This window comes from Aquarana catesbeiana, linkage group LG03 (genome assembly GCF_042186555.1).
Source record: "Aquarana catesbeiana isolate 2022-GZ linkage group LG03, ASM4218655v1, whole genome shotgun sequence".
Classification (NCBI taxonomy): domain Eukaryota; kingdom Metazoa; phylum Chordata; class Amphibia; order Anura; family Ranidae; genus Aquarana; species Aquarana catesbeiana.
Genome location: NC_133326.1, coordinates 152,944,912 through 152,964,351, shown reverse-complemented (window position 1 = coordinate 152,964,351; position 19,440 = coordinate 152,944,912). Strand labels below are relative to the sequence as shown.

Here is a 19,440-nt window from a genome sequence, read left to right as displayed (position 1 = left end):
TCAAAAATTGTAATTACACGCCCCTGTTAAACAGGGGCTGAAAAATTGTGCCTTAGGCACTGGTGGTGGCGCCCAGAACCAAAAATGTTCTTACAAGCTATCAGCGTGATGATTGAGGAGGAAGAGGATAATTACTCAGGGATAGTCACTCAGCATCAGCATAGGCAGTCTTTGAAGGGATCTGAGATTTCAAAAAAAATTATTCGGTTACATCAGCATCAGGTGCTTGGTAGCTGGTGGTGATCCAAGACTCATTCATTTTTATGAAGGTCAGCCGATCGACCGAGTCGGTGGACAGACGCACCCTGTGATCGGTTACCACGCCTCCAGCAGCACTGAATGTGCGTTCCGAAAGAACGCTGGATGCAGGACAGGCCAGTAGCTCAATTGCATACTGTGCAAGCTCTGGCCAGTGATCCATCCTCAAGACCCAGTAACCCAGAGGATTTTCGGTGGGAAAGGTGTCCAAGTCTGATCTTGCCCCTAGGTATTCCTGCACCATGTAAAACAGACGCTGGCGATGGTTGCTGGAACCGATCATACCTTGGGGCTGCGGACCAAAAAATTGTCTGAACGCATCGGTCAGACGGCCACCTTCTCCACCGCTCCTTCTTTGACTGACCGAAGCCTCAGCAACACGTTGTCCAGAAACAGGAGTTTGTAACCTCCCAGTCTCTGGGAACGCGTTGCACAGACCTTTCTGCAAGGCCTCCCGAAGATGTTTCATCCTCTGCTCCCTCTGCGATGGCAAGATAAGGTCCGCAACCTTACCCTTGTAACGTGGATCAAGGAGGGTTGCCAGCCAGTATTGGTCCTTCTCCTTGATACCACTAATACGAGGATCCTTACGCAGGCTTTGCAGGATCAGGGAGGCCATGCAGCGTAGGTTTGCTGAGGCATTCGGTCCGGAGTCCTCTGGGTCACTAAGAACGACATGGTCCGCAGCCACCTCCTCCCAGCCACGTACAAGTCCATGTGTTTCTTGGGACTGATCCCTTAAAGACTGCTGCTGATGCTGAGTGCCAGGCTCCACCTCCATACTGACACAATCTTCCTCCTCCTCCTCTTCCTCCTCGTCCTCTTCCTGTGTGATCGGCGGGCACGCAGGAACACTGTCTGGATAAAGGGGGCCTTGAGAGCTAAGGAAGTCCTCCTCTTCCTGCCTCTGTTCTGCCTCAAGTGCCCTGTCCATTATTCCACGCAGCGTGTGCTCCAACAGGTGGACAAGGGGGACAGTGTCACTGATGCATGCACTGTCACTGCTCACCATCCTCGTGGCCTCCTCGAATGGTGACAGGACAGTGCATGCATCCCTGATCATGGCCCACTGGCGTGGGGAAAAAAAACCAAGCTCCCCTGACCCTGTCCTGGTGCCATAGTCGCACAGGTACTCATTTATGGCCCTCTGCTGCGTGTGCAGCCGCTGCAGCATGGCCAACGTTGAGTTCCACCTGGTGGGCATGTCACAGATTAGGCAGTTCTTGGGCAGGTTAAACTCCTTTTGGAGGTCCGTCAGCCGAGCACTGGCATTATATGACCGGCGGAAATGCACACAGACTTTCCTGGCCTGCCTCAGGACATCCTGTAAGCCCGGGTACCTGCCCAAGAACCGCTGCACCACCAAGTTAAGGACGTGAGCCAAACAGGGCACATGGGTCATTTGTCCCTGTCGGAGGGCAGAGAGGAGGTTGGTGCCATTGTCGCAAACCACCATTCCTGCCTTAAGTTGGCGTGGCGTCAACCACCTCTGAACCTGCCCCTGCAGAGCTGACAGAACCTCTGCCCCAGTGTGGCTCCTGTCCCCCAAGCACACCAGCTCAAGCACCGCATGGCATCTTTTGGCCTGCGTACTTGCGTAGCCCCTTGAACGCCTACGGAGCACCGCTGGTTCCGAGGAAGAGGCCATGGAGGAAGAAGAGGAGGGGGTGGAGGAGAGAGTTGTGTCACAATCAGCATTTTGGAGGCGTGGTGGCGGAACAACCTCCAACACTACTGCACCTTGTCCTGCATCCTTCCCAGCTGCCAGCAGAGTCACCCAATGCGCCGTGAAACTTAGGTAACGTCCCTGTCCATGCCTGCTGGACCATGAGTCAGCGGTAATATGCACCTTACCGCTGACCGCCCTGTCCAGCGAGGCATGGACATTGCCTTCCACATGCCGGTAGAGAGCCGGAATCGCCTTCCGTGAGAAAAAGTGGCGTTTGGGTACCTGCCACTGAGGAACCGCTCATTCCACAAACTCACGGAAGGGGGCAGAGTCTACCAACTGAAAAGGCAGCAGTTGAAGTGCTAGCAATTTTGCCAAGCTAGCATTCAACCGCTGGGCATGTGGATGGCTGGGAGCAAACTTCTTTCGGCGGTGCAGCAGCTGGGGCAGGGAAATTTGCCTGGTACAATCTGACGTCGGTGTACCAAAAGCAGATTGCCCACAAGTACTTGGCTGTGACACACCTAATTCTACACCTTCATTCCTCTCACTGCAGGTCTCAGAGAGGACTGAAGGTCTAGTGGGGTTGGAAATCTCAGCTGATGAGGAGCAAGGAGAGATCCTCTTTGTTCTTTGGTGTGGGTCTTTTAGATACGCTTGCCAACGAACTGCATGGCAGGTCAACATATGTCTGGTCAAGCATGTGTTACCCAAGCGGGAGATATTTTGGCCACGCGAGATACGCTTGAGACATATGTTGCAAATAGCAGCGGTGCGATCTGATGCACTCGTCTCAAAAAAGGCCCACACCAAAGAACTTTTTGAATAACGCGCAGAGACTGCAGCGCCCTGCACATGTGGAGCTTTGGGGTGTGATGCAGTCAATGTGCTGCCCTTAGGCTGGCCCCTGGAGGGCATCCTGCCTCGTTGGTGATGTGCTGCCGCCTCCTCCTCCTCCTCCTCCTCCTCCTCCTCCTCCTCCTCCTCTCTCCTATCAGGCACCCACGTTGAGTCAGTGACCTCATCATCCCCTCCCTCCTCATCACTGGAGCAAACCTGGCAGTATGCTGCAGCAGGGGGAGCATGACTGCCAGATTGCTGTCCTTCTTGGGCACCCCCTCTGTCCGCGCTCATGTTACTGCCTTCATCGAGCTCAGTATCGTCATCAGAGCCTTCCAAACGCTGGGCATCCTCCTGGAGCATGTACCCAACACTGTGGTCAAACAGTTCGAGGGAATCCTCATGAGGACATGGTGGAGCTAGGGAAGGAGTCACTGATGACATTGAGCTGAGGGAAGAGGCCGCTGCTTTGCCAGACAAAGCACCCTGGGCATGGGTGAGAGAGGATGAGGAGGATGAGGACGGCTTGGTCATCCACTCGACCAAGTCTTCCGCATGTTGCGGCTCAACATGGCCAGCTGCCGAAAAAAAGGCCAAGCGTGTCCCATGGCCACGTGCTGATGAGGATGCACCGTCTCCACGACCAGCACTAGACACAGAGCCTGCTTGCCCTCTCTTATTGGCTTGTGACTGTCTGCCTCTCCTTCTTGGCCTTCCAGACATACTAATGGCCTGTAGCTGCACTAAGCTGGGATAGAACACCTGTAATTTTCTTCAAGTAGCTTTATATACTGTAACCAGACAAGCCTGCCTGTCAGTAGGAAGATAACAGGAACGGATCTAGCTGAACACTGTGAGCAGGACGCACTGTACTAAATGTAAATAGTCTAGCTGCCTGACCGTGGTACTAATAGGATCAAATAGAACACCTGTAATTTTCTTCAGGTAGCTTTATATACTGTAACCAGACAAGCCTGCCTGTCAGTAGGAAGATAACAGGAACGGATCTAGCTGTACACTGTGAGCAGGACGCACTGTACTAAATGTAAATAGTCTAGCTGCCTGACCGTGGTACTAATAGGATCAAATAGAACACCTGTAATTTTCTTCAGGTAGCTTTATATACTGTAACCAGACAAGCCTGCCTGTCAGTAGGAAGATAACAGGAACGGATCTAGCTGAACACTGTGAGCAGGACGCACTGTACTAAATGTAAATAGTCTAGCTGCCTGACCGTGGTACTAATAGGATCAAATAGAACACCTGTAATTTTCTTCAGGTAGCTTTATATACTGTAACCAGACAAGCCTGCCGGTCAGTAGGAATTTAACAGGAACGGATCTAGCTGAACACTGTGAGCAGGACGCACTGCACTAAATGTAAATAGCAGGAACGGATCTAGCTGAACACTGTGAGCAGGACGCACTGCACTAAATGTAAATAGTCTAGAAGATAACAGGAACGGATCTAGCTGAACACTGTGAGCAGGACGCACTGCACTAAATGTAAATAGTCTAGAAGATAACAGGAACGGATCTAGCTGAACACTGTGAGCAGGACGCACTGCACTAAATGTAAATAGCAGGAACGGCTCTAGCTGAACACTGTGCGCAGGACGCACTGCACTAAATGTAAATAGCAGGAACGGATCTAGCTGAACACTGTGAGCAGGACGCACTGCACTAAATGTAAATAGCAGGAACGGATCTAGCTGAACACTGTGAGCAGGACGCACTGCACTAAATGTAAATAGTCTAGCTGCCTGACCGTGGTACTAATAGGATCAAATAGAACACCTGTAATTTTCTTCAGGTAGCTTTATATACTGTAACCAGACAAGCCTGCCGGTCAGTAGGAATTTAACAGGAACGGATCTAGCTGAACACTGTGAGCAGGACGCACTGCACTAAATGTAAATAGCAGGAACGGATCTAGCTGAACACTGTGAGCAGGACGCACTGCACTAAATGTAAATAGTCTAGAAGATAACAGGAACGGATCTAGCTGAACACTGTGAGCAGGACGCACTGCACTAAATGTAAATAGTCTAGAAGATAACAGGAACGGATCTAGCTGAACACTGTGAGCAGGACGCACTGCACTAAATGTAAATAGCAGGAACGGCTCTAGCTGAACACTGTGCGCAGGACGCACTGCACTAAATGTAAATAGCAGGAACGGATCTAGCTGAACACTGTGAGCAGGACGCACTGCACTAAATGTAAATAGCAGGAACGGATCTAGCTGAACACTGTGAGCAGGACGCACTGCACTAAATGTAAATAGCAGGAACGGATCTAGCTGAACACTGTGAGCAGGACGCACTGCACTAAATGTAAATAGCAGGAACGGATCTAGCTGAACACTGTGAGCAGGACGCACTGCACTAAATGTAAATTGCAGGAACGGATCTAGCTGAACACTGTGAGCAGGACGCACTGCACTAAATGTAAATAGTCTAGAAGATAACAGGAACGGATCTAGCTGAACACTGTGAGCAGGACGCACTGCACTAAATGTAAATAGCAGGAACGGATCTAGCTGAACACTGTGAGCAGGACGCACTGCATTAAATGTAAATAGTCTAGATAGAAGATAACAGGAACGGATCTAGCTAAACTGAATACAGTGTATATATATATATGCAACACCTGGGATGCATATATATACACAATACACTGTAAGTGCAGCTAACTGACTGACTGTTCTGCCTAATCTATCTAACTCAAATCAAATGACACTGTCTCTCTCTCTCTCTCTATCTCTCAGCACACCGGAACACACACTACACAGGGCCGCCGTGCAGGCGGCCTTATATAGTGTGGGGTGTGTACTAAATCCCCTGAGCCATAATTGGCCAAAGCCACCCTGGCTTTGGCCAATTACAGCTCTCTCTACTGACAGCGCTGTGATTGGCCAAGCATGCGGGTCATAGTGCATGCTTGGCCAATCATCAGCCAGCAATGCACTGCGATGCCGCAGTGAATTATGGGCCGTGACGCGCCACACGAATTTAGCGCGAACGGCCCATAACGTTCGCAATTCGGCGAACGATCGAACAGCCGATGTTCGAGTCGAACATGGGTTCGACTCGAACACGAAGCTCATCCCTAATTGCTAACTATATTACCATAATAGCAACTGTCTCAGGAACTGTCACTACTGTAAGATGTGTAAATAAAGGATGTAAGCTCTCAATATGTCAAAATTAGGAATTAAGAATACTGGGTACATTGATCAATTCAATCTTTAAAACTGTACATGTTGTATTCATTCAATATAATCTTTTCCTACCTTAGTTTCTGGAGAATCTGAATGTTCCTCGGTGATCATCTCCTGTGGAGGAAAACAATATTTCAAAAACTGTGTTTGCCAAAATTGTATAACATTCATGAATAATGTAGCTGTAATTTAGTACTACAGCTTAAAAGAGAAGTATGGGAATTGTTTTTATTTTAGAATTATACTTACCTAGGTGGATGCAGCATTGGTTCGATGCTGCATCTGTCCCCCGTCGGCTCTAAGGCTCAGAACCGAGCATTCAAACACTGTCGATCGCTCAGTTCTCACAGCTCCCTCAGAAGAGAGCTGGTGAATGTAAGTCACCACTGTCTGCTCTGTCCTTCCAGCCCTCACTGGAGTGCTGGGCTGTGGGGGGGGGGGGGGGGGCAGGAGTGGACAGCTCAGGCTCTCAGTGGCTTGCTGAGAGGCTGAGGTGGGTGCTGGTGCAGGCATGTGGGCTCATTCCCACCATATTGTTGTGATCTTTCCCAAGTAGGGTTGCCACCTCATCCCTTTAACGACTTGTCAACCGCACCATAGCCGAATGACGGCTACAGAGTGGTTCGGTAACTCTGGGAGGGCGTACATTGACGTCCTCCCAGAATTCTGCTCCCGCGCGCCCCCTGGATTGCACACCAAGGAAATATCTGTGTGGTCCAGAGGATCCGGCGTATCACGTATCACGGTAAATGGCCGCCGACAGGGGCCGTTTACCACATGATCGCTCCATCAAATGACGGAGCGATCACTTGTAAACAAACCGGCGTAACGTCCGGTTCCTCTCTCCCCTCTCTGTACTGATCGGTACAATGTGAGGGGAGAAGGGAGAGATTGGTGGCAGCAGCGCTGTGGGCTTGATGTGTAGTGCCCACAGCGCTGATATGTGCCCATTGCAGCCATCCATCCATCCATGCTCAGCCATTCATACTCAGCATACTCATCAATCCATCCTCAGCAATACTCATCCATCCATCCCCATCCATACTCATCCATACCCAGCCGTACTCAGCCATACACAGCAAAACCCAGCCATATTCAGCCATACCTAGCCGTACTCAGCCGTACCCAGCCATACTCAGCCATACCCAGCCATACTCAGCCGTACCCAGCCATACTCAGCCGTACTCAACCATACCCAGCCTTACCCAGCCATACTCAGCCGTACCCAGCCGTACCCAGCCATCCCATCTATACCCAGCCATCCCATCTATACCCAGCCATACTCAGCTGTACCCATTCGTACTCAGCCGTACCCGGCCATACTCAGCCATACTCATTCATGCTCAGTCATCCCATCTATACTCAGCCATCCCCATCCACGGCTCATCCATCCCCATTCATGCTTATCCATGCCACATCCATGCCACTACAGTGCCTCACAAAAGTGTAATAGGTTGTCAAATTCAATTTGAAACTTATGCCCCTAGAACACTTGATGGTGCTCCCTGCATGTTGGGCCTCTGTATATGGCCAGGCTGTGGAAAAGTCTTACACATGTGGTATTGCCGTACTCAGGAGGAGTAGGAGAATCTATTTTGGGGTGTAATTTTTGGTATGTACATGCTATGTCTTAGAAATATTGTGTAAATGGACAACATTGTGTAAAAAAAATGTGTTTTCATTTTCTTTACACATTTTCCAAAAACTTGTAGAAAAAAAAAATGACATGTTCAAAAGACTCATTATGCCTCATAGATTATACAATGGGTTGTTTTCTTTCCAAAATGGGGTCATTTTTGGGGCGTTTCCATTGTCCTGGTTCTCCAGGGCCTTCAAAATTGTAAGAGGTAGTCAAGAAATTATATGTGTAATTTATGCTCCAAGAACGCCTGATGGCGCTCCCTGCATGTTGGGCCTCTGTATGTGGCCACACTGTGTAAAAGTCTCACACATGTGGTATCGCCATACTCAGGAGTAATAGTAGAATGTGTTTTGGGGTGTAATTTGTGCTATGCATATGCTATGTGTGAGAAATAACCTGCTAATATAACAATTTTGTGAAAAAAAAAAAGGAAAAAAAATCTTGATTTTGCAATGAATTGTGGGAAAAAAATTACAACTTCAAAAAACTCACCATGCCTCTTACTAAATACCTTGGAATGTCTAGGTTCCAAAAAGTGGTCATTTGGGGGGTATTTGTACTTTCCTGGCTTGTTAGGGTCTCAAAAAATGAGATGCCGTTAGTCCATCGGGCGTGATCAGTTTTCAAAGATTGGCACCATAGCTTGTGGACTCTATAACTTTCACAAAGACCAAACAATATACACCGATTTGGGTTATTTTTACCAAAGATATGTAGCAGTATAAATTTTGGCCAAAATATATGAATAAAAATTACTAGTTTGAAAAATTTTATAACAGAAACTAAGAAAAATGCATTTATTCAGAATTTTCTGTCTTTTTTCTTTTATAGCGCAAAAAATAAAAAGAACCAGCGGTGATTAAATACCACCAAAAGAAAGCTCTATTTGAGTGAAAAAAAGAACAAAAATTTCATATAGGTACAGTGTTGCATGACTGAGTAATTGTCATTCAAAATATGAGAGCACCGAAAGCTGAAAATTGGTCTGGTTAGGAAGGGGGTTTAAGTGCCCAGTGGGTAAGTGGTTAAAACCAAACACATATTAATTACACAGGTTGTGTGGCTGATTAAGGTGGTAATCAAACTTACTTGGTGTCTTATCTGAATTAAATTAGCCTCAGAACCTGTGTAATTAATATGTGTTTGGGTCTAAAGGGATAAGGTGGCAACCCTATTCCCGAGCCTGGACCGGCTCTCTGATGCTTTAGCTCGCTGTCTGCTGAAAACGGGTCACAGGAGGGCAGAACAAACTTCAGTCCTGTGATCCACAGAGTCCAGCCAAATTAGCTTTGGCTGTACTTCTGTGTGACTATTCCTAACATCATTTAATAACCCAGTTGTTTTATTATTATGATCATGCCTAGTATACTTTTAATCTGGACAAGAGAGTCAGCACTTTTTAGAGATGTTTGATAACAAGTAAGAGATTTTGATAACAAGTAAGTCTGATTTCATACATCATAAAAGTAATGTAAATTGTAAATGTTCTTTTTTATAAGTAGGACAACAGTTTAATTAAAAAAAAAAATGGGATAACAATACTGATTTCCTTCCCATTATAATAACATATCTCAAGGCCTATGGTATATTACAATGATTAGGAAATTATGGCCAAAATTAAGATTGCATAAAATGTTGTAACAATTATTTTACATAAGATGAAACAACATCTAGCAGTTTGTAGTCCCAATAGCCATCAGTAAAAATCTTCCTCAAGCCTATACATCTCGGTCATAAATCCACACCTCTGACTGTTAAGAAGATTCCCTCTTTACCAACTATCACAGTCAGATTCTGTTACTCTATTGCTTTCACTACTTGGTTTGAAAGTTCTGTATCCTGCATGGATAGCCCTAAGTCCTGCACTACTAACTCTTGCCTCTCATTGTATATAGTTGTATGTAGCCGTATAAAAAGCATGCTCTTCCACTTGCCTAGCATTTCAATTTTTTTTACACCACTTTAGACATACATTAGTGTCTAGAGCAGTGTTTCTCAACTCCAGTCCTCATGGCGCCCCAGCAGGTCATGTTTTCATGATTTCCCTCACATGAAACAGCTGTTGTAATTACCAAGGCAGTGAAACTAATCAAATCACCTGTGCAAAATAACAGGAAGCCTGAGTGTGTCCCGCATAGAGTGAGATCCCTCAGTACAGATGGATCCCTCCACAGCACAGTCCCTTAAATATAGGCTGACCTCCCCAGCATACCCCTCAGTATGGATGAAACCCCCAGCACAGACCCCTAAGTATGGACTGACCTCCCTGTTGTAAATAATAATGAATGACTAATAATTTGAGGTAATTATTCTTGTTATAGAAAAAGGAGTGGAACAACAGGTATAGAACGCAAGCGCCAAACAAATTTTCCCAGCAAATTTGTTTTTCCTCAGAATATAATTTATTTGGATCCCAGAAAAGATGAACAAATCCAACAGAGTACTTGCAAAATATACAATAATCAGAAGCCTTCAGAGTCCCATTTAAAATACTACTTTTTCTGTCATAGCAAGCATATGGACACTCCTCCTATCCAGCATTTAATGTCCGAACTACATTATGCATCTAGACCAGGGGTATTGAATTAAATTTAATGGAGGTACTATTAGTAAAATTTTCTTCCAGCAGAGATCAGAATCACATGTTTGTGCATCTCAGATCCTTTCCATCACAGCCCCTTCATTTTATATCAAAGCAGCGGTCACAAGGTTTCTCAGGAGAAGTATGGACCTGAGCAGCAAGAATTTTTTCACCCAAAGGAGAAGTGAGACTGGTGCGAACCGTAGCCAGAATACGATCAGGAGGAATCATAGGAACTGGAACCAACTCCAACTTGGAAGTGGAGGAAAATTGTCGTGACAAGGCGCCAGCCCTTACATTCTTAGTACCAGGTAAGAATGAGACAATGTAATTGAAGCTTGACAAGAAAAGAGCCCATTGCACCCTTCTGGGAGAGAGGCGTTAAGCAGCAGACAAGAATGTAAGATTCTTTTGGTCAGTAAGAATGAGAACTGGCACAGTGTTACCTTCGAGGAGATGTCTCCATTCTTTCAGGGCTAAAATGATCGCCAACAGCTCTCTGTCACCAATCATGTAATTGCACTCCACAGGTGACAATTTCTTGGAAAAGTAGCCACAAGGATGCAACGCACTCTCAGAGGTAGGACGTTGAGACAGAAGGGCGCCAACACCAGTCTCAGAAGCATCAACCTCAAGGATAAAAGGTAACATAGGATCAGGATGTGCCAACACAGGAGCAGAAACAAAGGCAGCCTTGAGACTCTCAAAGGCCTTAATGGACTTCGGAGATCAACTCTGTGGGTTACCGTCCTTTCTGGTTATATCAGTCAGGGGCTTGACCAGAGATGAGAAGTTACGAATAAACTTCCGATAATAGTTGGAAAAGCCCAGGAAACTCTGCAGAGGACGAAAACCCATGGGTCGGGGCCACTGTAGAACTACCGAAAGTTTCTCTAGGTCCATCGAAAAACCAGCAGTGGAAATGACTTACTGTAACCCAGGAATTTAACCTGTTCATGATGGAACTCTTCTCCAGTGTACAATAGAGATTGTTCTCTCTTAGTTTCTGAAGCACACGACAGACATCTGTGTGGTGGCTCTACAGGGACTTGGAAAATATGAGGATATTATTGAGATAAACCACCACACATAACTGCAACAAATCTTGGAGGACATCATTAATAAATTCCTGGAAAACTGCCGGGGCGTTACAAAGGCCAAAAGGCATTACGAGGTACTCAGAATGGCCTGTTCCGGTATTAAATGCAATTTTCCACATGTCGCCCTCTTTAATCCTCACGAGACTGTATGCCCCTGTCGAATAGAGCTTAGTGAAAACCGTTGCTCCCTTGAGGCGGTGAAATAATTCCATAATCAACTGAATCGGAATTCTTAATCGTGAAATGTTTCAGACCCCTATCATCAATACAAGGTCTCAGTTCACCACAAAGAAGAAATCAGCACCAGCAGGGGACGAGGATTTGTGGATGAAAGCTCGAGAAAGTGCGTCTGCAACATACTCCTCCATGGCCTTATCCTCCAAGACCGACAAAGGGTAAACCCTGCCACGAGGGGGTATAGCACCAGGTTGAAGTTCAATTGCGCAATCATACAGCAGTGTGGAGGCAAACTACCGGCTTGACCTTTGTCAAAGACATCGCTAAAATCGCGGTACTCCTCCAGCAGGGAGGAGAGTGGAGAGGTGCACAGGACCTTGGCTACCTTCTGGAAGCATGTCTCACTGCATTGTGGTGACCAGGAGAGAACCTTAGCACGGAGCCAATCAAAAGAGGGGTTGTGCCTCTGTAACCAAGGATAACCAATAACCAGCGGAAACTTAGGTGAGGAAATAACTTGGAATTGGATTATCTCATGGTGAAGAGCCCCTACGGCCAAGGACAATGGAACTGTCTCATGAGTCACATGGGTAGGCTGTAGAGGTCTCCCGTTAAGAGCCTCAATGCAATTGGAGTGGAGTGTCACACAGCTGCAGCGGAATCGAGTGCTTCGATACAAAGGCAGCATCAATGAACCGGCCTGCAGAGTTGATTAGAGCCTGTATCTCGACGGACGACTCAGCCCAAGAAAGGGTAACTAAAACTAGGGCTTATGCTTCTGGATAACTGGGGATGAAACAACGTCACCTAAGGTCTGTCTGTGACAGGAAAAAACTGAAAATACTGGTGCTCAGCAGGCGGATGTGTAATAAATAATAGCAAAAGCAATAATAGCAACAGGATAGATCCACAATAATCGATAAATATGTAAAAGATGTCAAATCATCAAAGAAGAAAAATCTATAATACTTGATATATAGAAGGTGTCCAATCAGCAATGATTTATACTTAATGTGTAGGCTGAAGAGATGAAAGTTTTTCACTGTCACAAAGGGCTGCTCTTCTCTGGAGTGAAGCCGACTCAGGGTCATCAAGAAAAAAAACAAAGATAGAAGAGTGCCTCTCAATTAAAGTTTTATTCAATAATAAAAGAAAGTAGTAAACACTTACATGTAAAAATGCAAAGGAACTCTACACAGGTTAGTTAAAGGCAGGGAGATGTGGCCGTAGTCAAAGGCATGTATCCAGGAGTTCACAATTCAATGTAGCAGTAGCCGCAAAGAGCCGGGGGGGGGGGAACCCGGCTGTATCCTGCAGAGGAAAGTGATGATTCGCTTGTGGAGACAGCGTGTGACGTCAGCAAATAGGGAGAAACACAATGCGTTTCAGAGCATGCACGAGGTCCGTGAGGCGCATGCGCGCTCCTTTCTCAAGTGTAGGAACGGGGAAGGGAAAGGACGGCACTTAAATACTCCATCTACTAGCGGTACACAGCTGAATGCATAGTGCATTCTCTACAGCACAAATAGTACAAGGAAATAAGTGATTAAATGATTGTACTGCATGTAAAATGAAATAAATAAATAATGATAAAAAAAGAAATACAATCTGAGAGGAAAAGATAATAATGAAAAAAACCTATAATATGTAACAAATGGATCATGTTCGGCATGGCTGTGTGCCCAAACGACAGATGCGCAACTAAACCAGAGTGCGCATCCACATCAGCAGGCACACACGCCAACCAAAGTAAAATAAACAGTAAAATAAACACTAAGCTGCAATGGATTTAAGCGAATATAGAGATATATATACACACATACACAGAAGTGATTCAAAAATCACTTAAAATTCACATGAAAAAAATATATTTTGGATATTTAGTGAAGACATTTAAAACCATGTCTGGACTATGGGACCCATAACTGGATTATATATATATATATATATATATATATATATATATATATATATATATATATATTTGGGAAAAATGTACAAAAAACAATTATAGACAATAAGAAAAAAAATATATGATTAAAATCTGTGTTATTGCAGGGAGTGTATATAAATAATAACTGGGATATATATGTGCATTCATAAACATGTAGGCACACGCATGCAAAAGCAACTACATGCGTGCATATAGATGCACATGCACATACCAACACGCAACTATTAGTGAGTTGGAAGATTATTGATACATACAAATTATTATCAAAATTATGTTATAATAAAATGACAATAAAGACTCAATAGAACGAATAACCCAGATAAGATAAAAAAACAGATCGATGTGACTGTCTGATTATAAAAGGACAGACAACATGAGATTATAGAATAGTGTTTACCTCAAGCTCCTCATTGAGGCCATTGGGTGCAAGAGTGTTCAGAGTAAAAATCCAGAACGTTTCGCATAGTAGACAGGACCTCAAGGTTCGGGCATTCCCTGGATGGGTAGGACAAGACTTCAAAAAGTGACCTGCCTGGCCACAATAAAGGCACAATCTCTCCCTCCTCCTAAAGGCTCTCTCATCCGCAGAGAGACACGTGAAACCCAAGTGCAAGGGTTCACCTTCACTAACCAACTCGGTACCAGGAGGCATGGGAGGTGAAGGAGGCACGGGTGGGACTGCAAAGCTTGGAGACAAACGTACAGGAGGCTTCCGCAAGCTCTCCTTGAAAGAGAGTCTGGAGTCAATGAGGATGGCAATTGTGATCAACTTCTCCAGCTCAGTGGGTATATCTTGGGATGCTATCTCATCCTTGATGGTATCCGAGAGACCATGAGAAAAAGCAGCCACGAGGGCCTCATTGTTTCACACAACCTCTGCTCTCTGCTGCCAGAGTACGGAATTCAATGGCGTAGTCAGCAATAGTTCTCGTACTCTGTTCGATGGACATGAGGCACTTGGCAGCAGAAGCAGAGCGTGCGGGAACGTCAAATACCCTTTTAAACAAAGCCACAAACTCAGGGTAGCTCAAGACAACAGGTTTTTGCGTCTCCCATGGAGGGTTTGCCCACGCCAAGGCTCTCTGAGAAAGCAAAGATATCATGAAACCTACTTTGCTTCTGTCCATGGGAAACGCCTGGGGCAGCCAAAGTTCAGTAACCAGAACGGATAGTCAGCCAAGCCAGAAGTCAGGGATGAATGTAGTGGAACAGCAAGCAGGATCTGGAGACAGAAGGGATGTCAGCAAAGCAAGTCGCAGGAGATAGTTTCTGTGATGTGACCAAGCGAAGGCAGAGCTCCTCTGGACTGAACGGCTGGATATCATCAACAGCTGAGTAACTGTGGAGAGAGGAGCTGGCAATTAGCCAACAGCTGAGTGGCCAGCTCAGAGAAGGAAGGGCTGAGCTCAGTCCTGACACTCTGAGCTTACACAGAGTATAGAGCGGGAGGCACAGCAGCACTGAATGGAGGACGGGAGCAGGAGCTGCCGAGTTAACTTCTCATATTAACAAGCTGTTGATTGGTTGCTAGGACCGCCCAGAGTACTAGTAATCAGTCACCTGCTAGGTAGTCTGGAAAGTCACCTCATGCAGCTCCTGCCTTCCATCCAGTGTGGCAGTGCATCCTGCTCTCCATTCATTGCTCTCCTTCCTGCCACTCTCCGCTCTGCCTTGAGAATGACATCTGCAAAGGCCAGGGGGAAGACAGCAGCTCCTAAATGGCACAATCGCAGGTCCGGATGGCACCCGGCCGCAGTCCGCCATTTAGTAATGCCTGTTGTAGACCCAGTCTTCCATAATACTCTCTTTAGCAATCAAAATAGCAATACAATTCCTTTGCTCATTTACTGTGATGTAGAGACAGCTGGTTGGTTAATCAAACACTTTTGATCCTAACATGAAAAGACCTTATTAAGGCCATTATAGTGTTTATAACCCTTGTCCTTTATGACAGAAAACAATTGCCTATTTAACCAATTAACATTTTTCTCATTACAGTTAAGCCTGGTACACACAAAGTTTTTTTCATTCAACCCAGCAGGCTGAATAAGAAAAAACTGACAGATCACCATACTAATACACATATTGTTAGTGAGGCGATCTACCCCGCTGTGCCTTTGTGCCTTTGTATTTTTGAAAGAACACACTGATCAGCACTCACAGCCATCAATTATGAGCACTGATTGGATGCTGGTCTTCCAGCAAGTCCCTTCAACAAAAGTGGGTTAAGACAGCTGTACACCATGACCAAATATTGGCCTGTTTCTGTTAAACTACCTCAGTACAGATACCATTGCCCTCCCAGTACAGACCCCCAAGCATAGACAATTCAGTACAGTTGGAAACCCCAGACACACATCCCTCAGTACAGATTCCCCTCCCCAGTAGCGCCTGTAAAGCACCTCAGTGTGAAAGTAGCCTTACTGTCTAGCAGAGGTATGTGTACAGGGCTGCTGTTAGAAATCATGGGGCCCAATACAGCTTTTCTGATGGGGTCCAAAACCCCGCCTCCACTCCCCTCAGGTGCAGTGCAACAGCGGCACTGACTTTATCCACCTATGCTCCGAGAATGAAAAAAAAAAAACCCTTCTACGCTCCCACCTCCTGGGCCCCTCTGTTGACGTGATAGGGCCCAGGGAAATGTGATTTAAGCCCTGGTAAGCAAGTAAAAGCAGGGGTGTAGTAAAAATCAAATTAATCATTTAGGCAGAAATTAACAATAACACTGCCCCTGGGCCCCCCTGTTGAGGCCTGGGCCAAGTACAACAAGACCAGTTGTACTGCCTGATCAGGGGCACTGTATGTGTATAACAGTAAAAGCTGACCAAAATTACAGATCATTTAGGGGGTATATACGGGTAAAATTGTATGCATTTCAAATTTACAGTAGCTATTTGTCTGGAATTCCACTTCAATGGAGAATCCTACCATTCCAAAAAATACACGGTGAGCTTCCAGTGCTGCACGTGTGTTAATAGAAAGTTCAAGTTCTGTTTCTGCCTCTTCTGCAATATCCACAGTAGATGGCTCAGTTGTAGTTAGCGTGGCTATTCTGATAACTCTATCAGTGTTATCAGTATCATCAGCTTCACTTCCCACAGTCTCACTGGTTGTAGAGCTGCCCATCTTTACATCAGTTGTTTTTTCTAAACGGGCTTTTTTCTTGTGCTCCTTTTTAAACTCCTACAAATTAACAAAAATGTTAAGAATATATTACAAGACAGACATACTGTATAACATTAGACTTGGGTGGTTGAACTCAATGGGCATGTGCCTTTATAACCTCTTTAAGTCTGCCCTATAGCAATTTTACTGCTACAGGGTGGCAGCTGAGCGCCGGATCACATATATTCACATATATATATATATATATATATATATATATATATATATATATATATATATATATATATTTATATATATATGTGATCCGACACTTCTGGGTAGAGAGCGCTGTGATTACACATAGCGGAAGCAGATCGGTAGGTGCAGGGTACTCGATGTCCTCCTGCACCCGCCAATCGTCAAGCAAACACAGAACTACGATCTGCCTATGAAAACAAGTTTGTGTCCCTGCCCCTGATGTTAACCCCTTCCCAGCTAGTGTCATTAGTACAGTGATTTAGCACTGATAACTGTATTAGTGTCACGGGTCCCCAAAAAGTGTCAGTTAGTGTCCAAATGTCCGCTGCAAAATTGCAGTCCCTCTAATCACTGCCATTACTAGTAAAAATAAAAATACAAACAAATATCCCATAGTTTGTAGACGTTATAACTTTTGTGCAAACCAATCATATTGGCCTAAATTTATGAAAAAAATAGATTTTTTCTAAATTCTTTTATTGGATAGATTTTATAGCAAATAGTAAAAAATATAGTTTTTTTTCCCCAAAATTATCAGCCTTTTTTTTTATAGCAGAAAATAAAAAATGCAGAGCTGATCAAATACCATCAAAATAAAGCTCTATTTGTGGGGAAAAAAACTCATACTGTACATTTTATTTGGGTACAGCATTGCATGACCGTGCAATTGTCAGTTAAAGTAACGCAGTGCCGTATCAAAAAAGAGTTGACAAGACTGTGTCAAAAAAGAAAAAAAACTGTTTATTATTTCACTGCTAGCAGAATCTAAAGAAGAAGTCTTACCAAATTTTATATTTACAGGTAAATAGAGATGCATTGGTGTTGATTTGCTAAAGGCAAACAGGCTGTTTTTTTTTGCATGGGAATTCCCTTAGCTTAGTGAATGTAGTGAAATCCACTTTGCAAATTATTATTATTATTATTATTATTATTATTATACAATATTTATATAGCGCCAACAGTTTACGTAGCGCTTTACAACTTGAGGGTAGACAGTACAAATACAATACAATTAGATACAGTAGGAATCAGAGGGCCCTGCTCACTTAGAGCTTACAATCTAAGAGGGAAGGTTAAGAGATACAAGAGGTAATAGCTGTGGGTGATGTGCTGATTGAGAAGATAAATGTACAGTTGTTAGGTGGGGGCCAGATAGGCTTCTCTGAAGAGATGAGTTTTCAGGGATCGTCTGAAAGTGGATAAGGTAGGAGAAAATCGGACGGATTGGGGAAGAGCATTCCAGAGGATGGGGGAGGCTCTGGAGAAGTCCTGAAGGCGAGCATGGGATGAGGTGACAAGGGAGTTTGAGAGCAGGAGGTCTTGGGAGGAGCGAAGAGAACGATTAGGTTGGTATTTTGTGACTAGGTTAGAGATGTAGCTAGGGGCCAGGTTGTGGATGGCTTTGTAAGTTATAGTTAGTATCTTGAATTTAATTCGGTGACTGAGTGGCAGCCAATGGAGGGATTGGCAGAGGGGTGTAACAGACGCTGAGCGGTTTGTGTGGTGGATGAGCCTGGCCGCAGCGTTCATGATGGACTGAAGTGGGGATAGCCTATTTAGAGGTAAACCAATGAGGAGGGAGTTGCAGTAGTCAAGGCGGGAGATGACCAGGGAGTGGATTAGAAGCTTTGTAAATAATATCTAATCATGTGCAGGGCAAAAAAAAAGGATTTTCACTTACACATGATTGGAAGATGGAAGTCAGCAAAGTTTTATCTCATTCACTAAGCTAAGGGAAAATGTCCTCAAAAACAGTGAACAGTCTTTTTGCCTTTAGTAAATGAACCCCATTTTGTGAATAATATTGGCGATATAGTATTGTATTGGCAAAAACCTAAGCACAATAATTGGTTTGGTTGCCCACATCTCCCAAAAGGACCTCACCTTTTCCTGTTTTCTTGTGGACCTTTCAGGCTGTGCATGTGTAGTGGAGTGGGTTACTGTTAAGAATTCATTGGCATCTACAGTGCTGATTATCTGAGTAGGCAGTACAGATGTTTCACTCTCCTGATTAGTTAGCTGAATTCGATGGTCCTCTTTGTTTTCCTCTTGCTCCTCAGTGACCAAATTTGTAAAAACATCACCAGGCACAGCCTCCACTGGAGGTTTCTTCCTCTTCTTCTGCTCTTTGTTTTTATTTACATCCTTTAAAAAAAATAGAGAAAGCTTTGCAGTTTCATAAAGATGGAACAAAACAAAATCTAGATAACTCTACAGTAGGGATGGGTGAACGGTTTGGCCCAAGCATAAGTTCGGGCCGAACTTTCACTGTTCGGTTGTTTGACGAACAGACGAACAAACGGGTCGTTCGACTATTTGTTCAGCCCCCGGAACCGACCACAATGCATTGCGGCGCTGAACAGTGCATTGCAAGCCCTGATTGGCTGAAGCAGTGAAAGCTTCAGCCAATCAGGGCACAGAGCACTGTCAGAGTCATGATCGGACACTGTCATCATGACTTTATCCAATCATGGCTCATTCCCACCCCACAGTATAAAAGTATTCTTTCAATGGCAGCCATTTTCAGTGTGATTTTGTTGTGGAGAGAATAAGAACAGGGCTTTGTTCAATGCTATTAGTTAGTTAGTGTGCTATTTTGCTTCAATTGTCAGTGTAGCATATTAGTTTAGTGTC

The 19,440-nt window shown here is 44.9% G+C and overlaps 1 protein-coding gene across 1 annotated transcript in view; it reads right to left on the bottom strand.

Annotated features, from left to right (window-relative positions):
• Nucleotides 1–19,440, bottom strand: part of LOC141131772 (uncharacterized) — a 759,715-nt gene that overhangs the window by 388,742 nt on the left and 351,533 nt on the right. The window contains exons 66-68 of the mRNA XM_073619424.1: nt 18,691–18,951; nt 16,372–16,626; nt 6,062–6,103 (exon numbers count right to left, since the gene is read on the bottom strand). Coding sequence (XP_073475525.1) covers nt 6,062–6,103; nt 16,372–16,626; nt 18,691–18,951 — 558 coding nt within the window. The remainder of the gene's footprint in view (nt 1–6,061; nt 6,104–16,371; nt 16,627–18,690; nt 18,952–19,440) is intronic.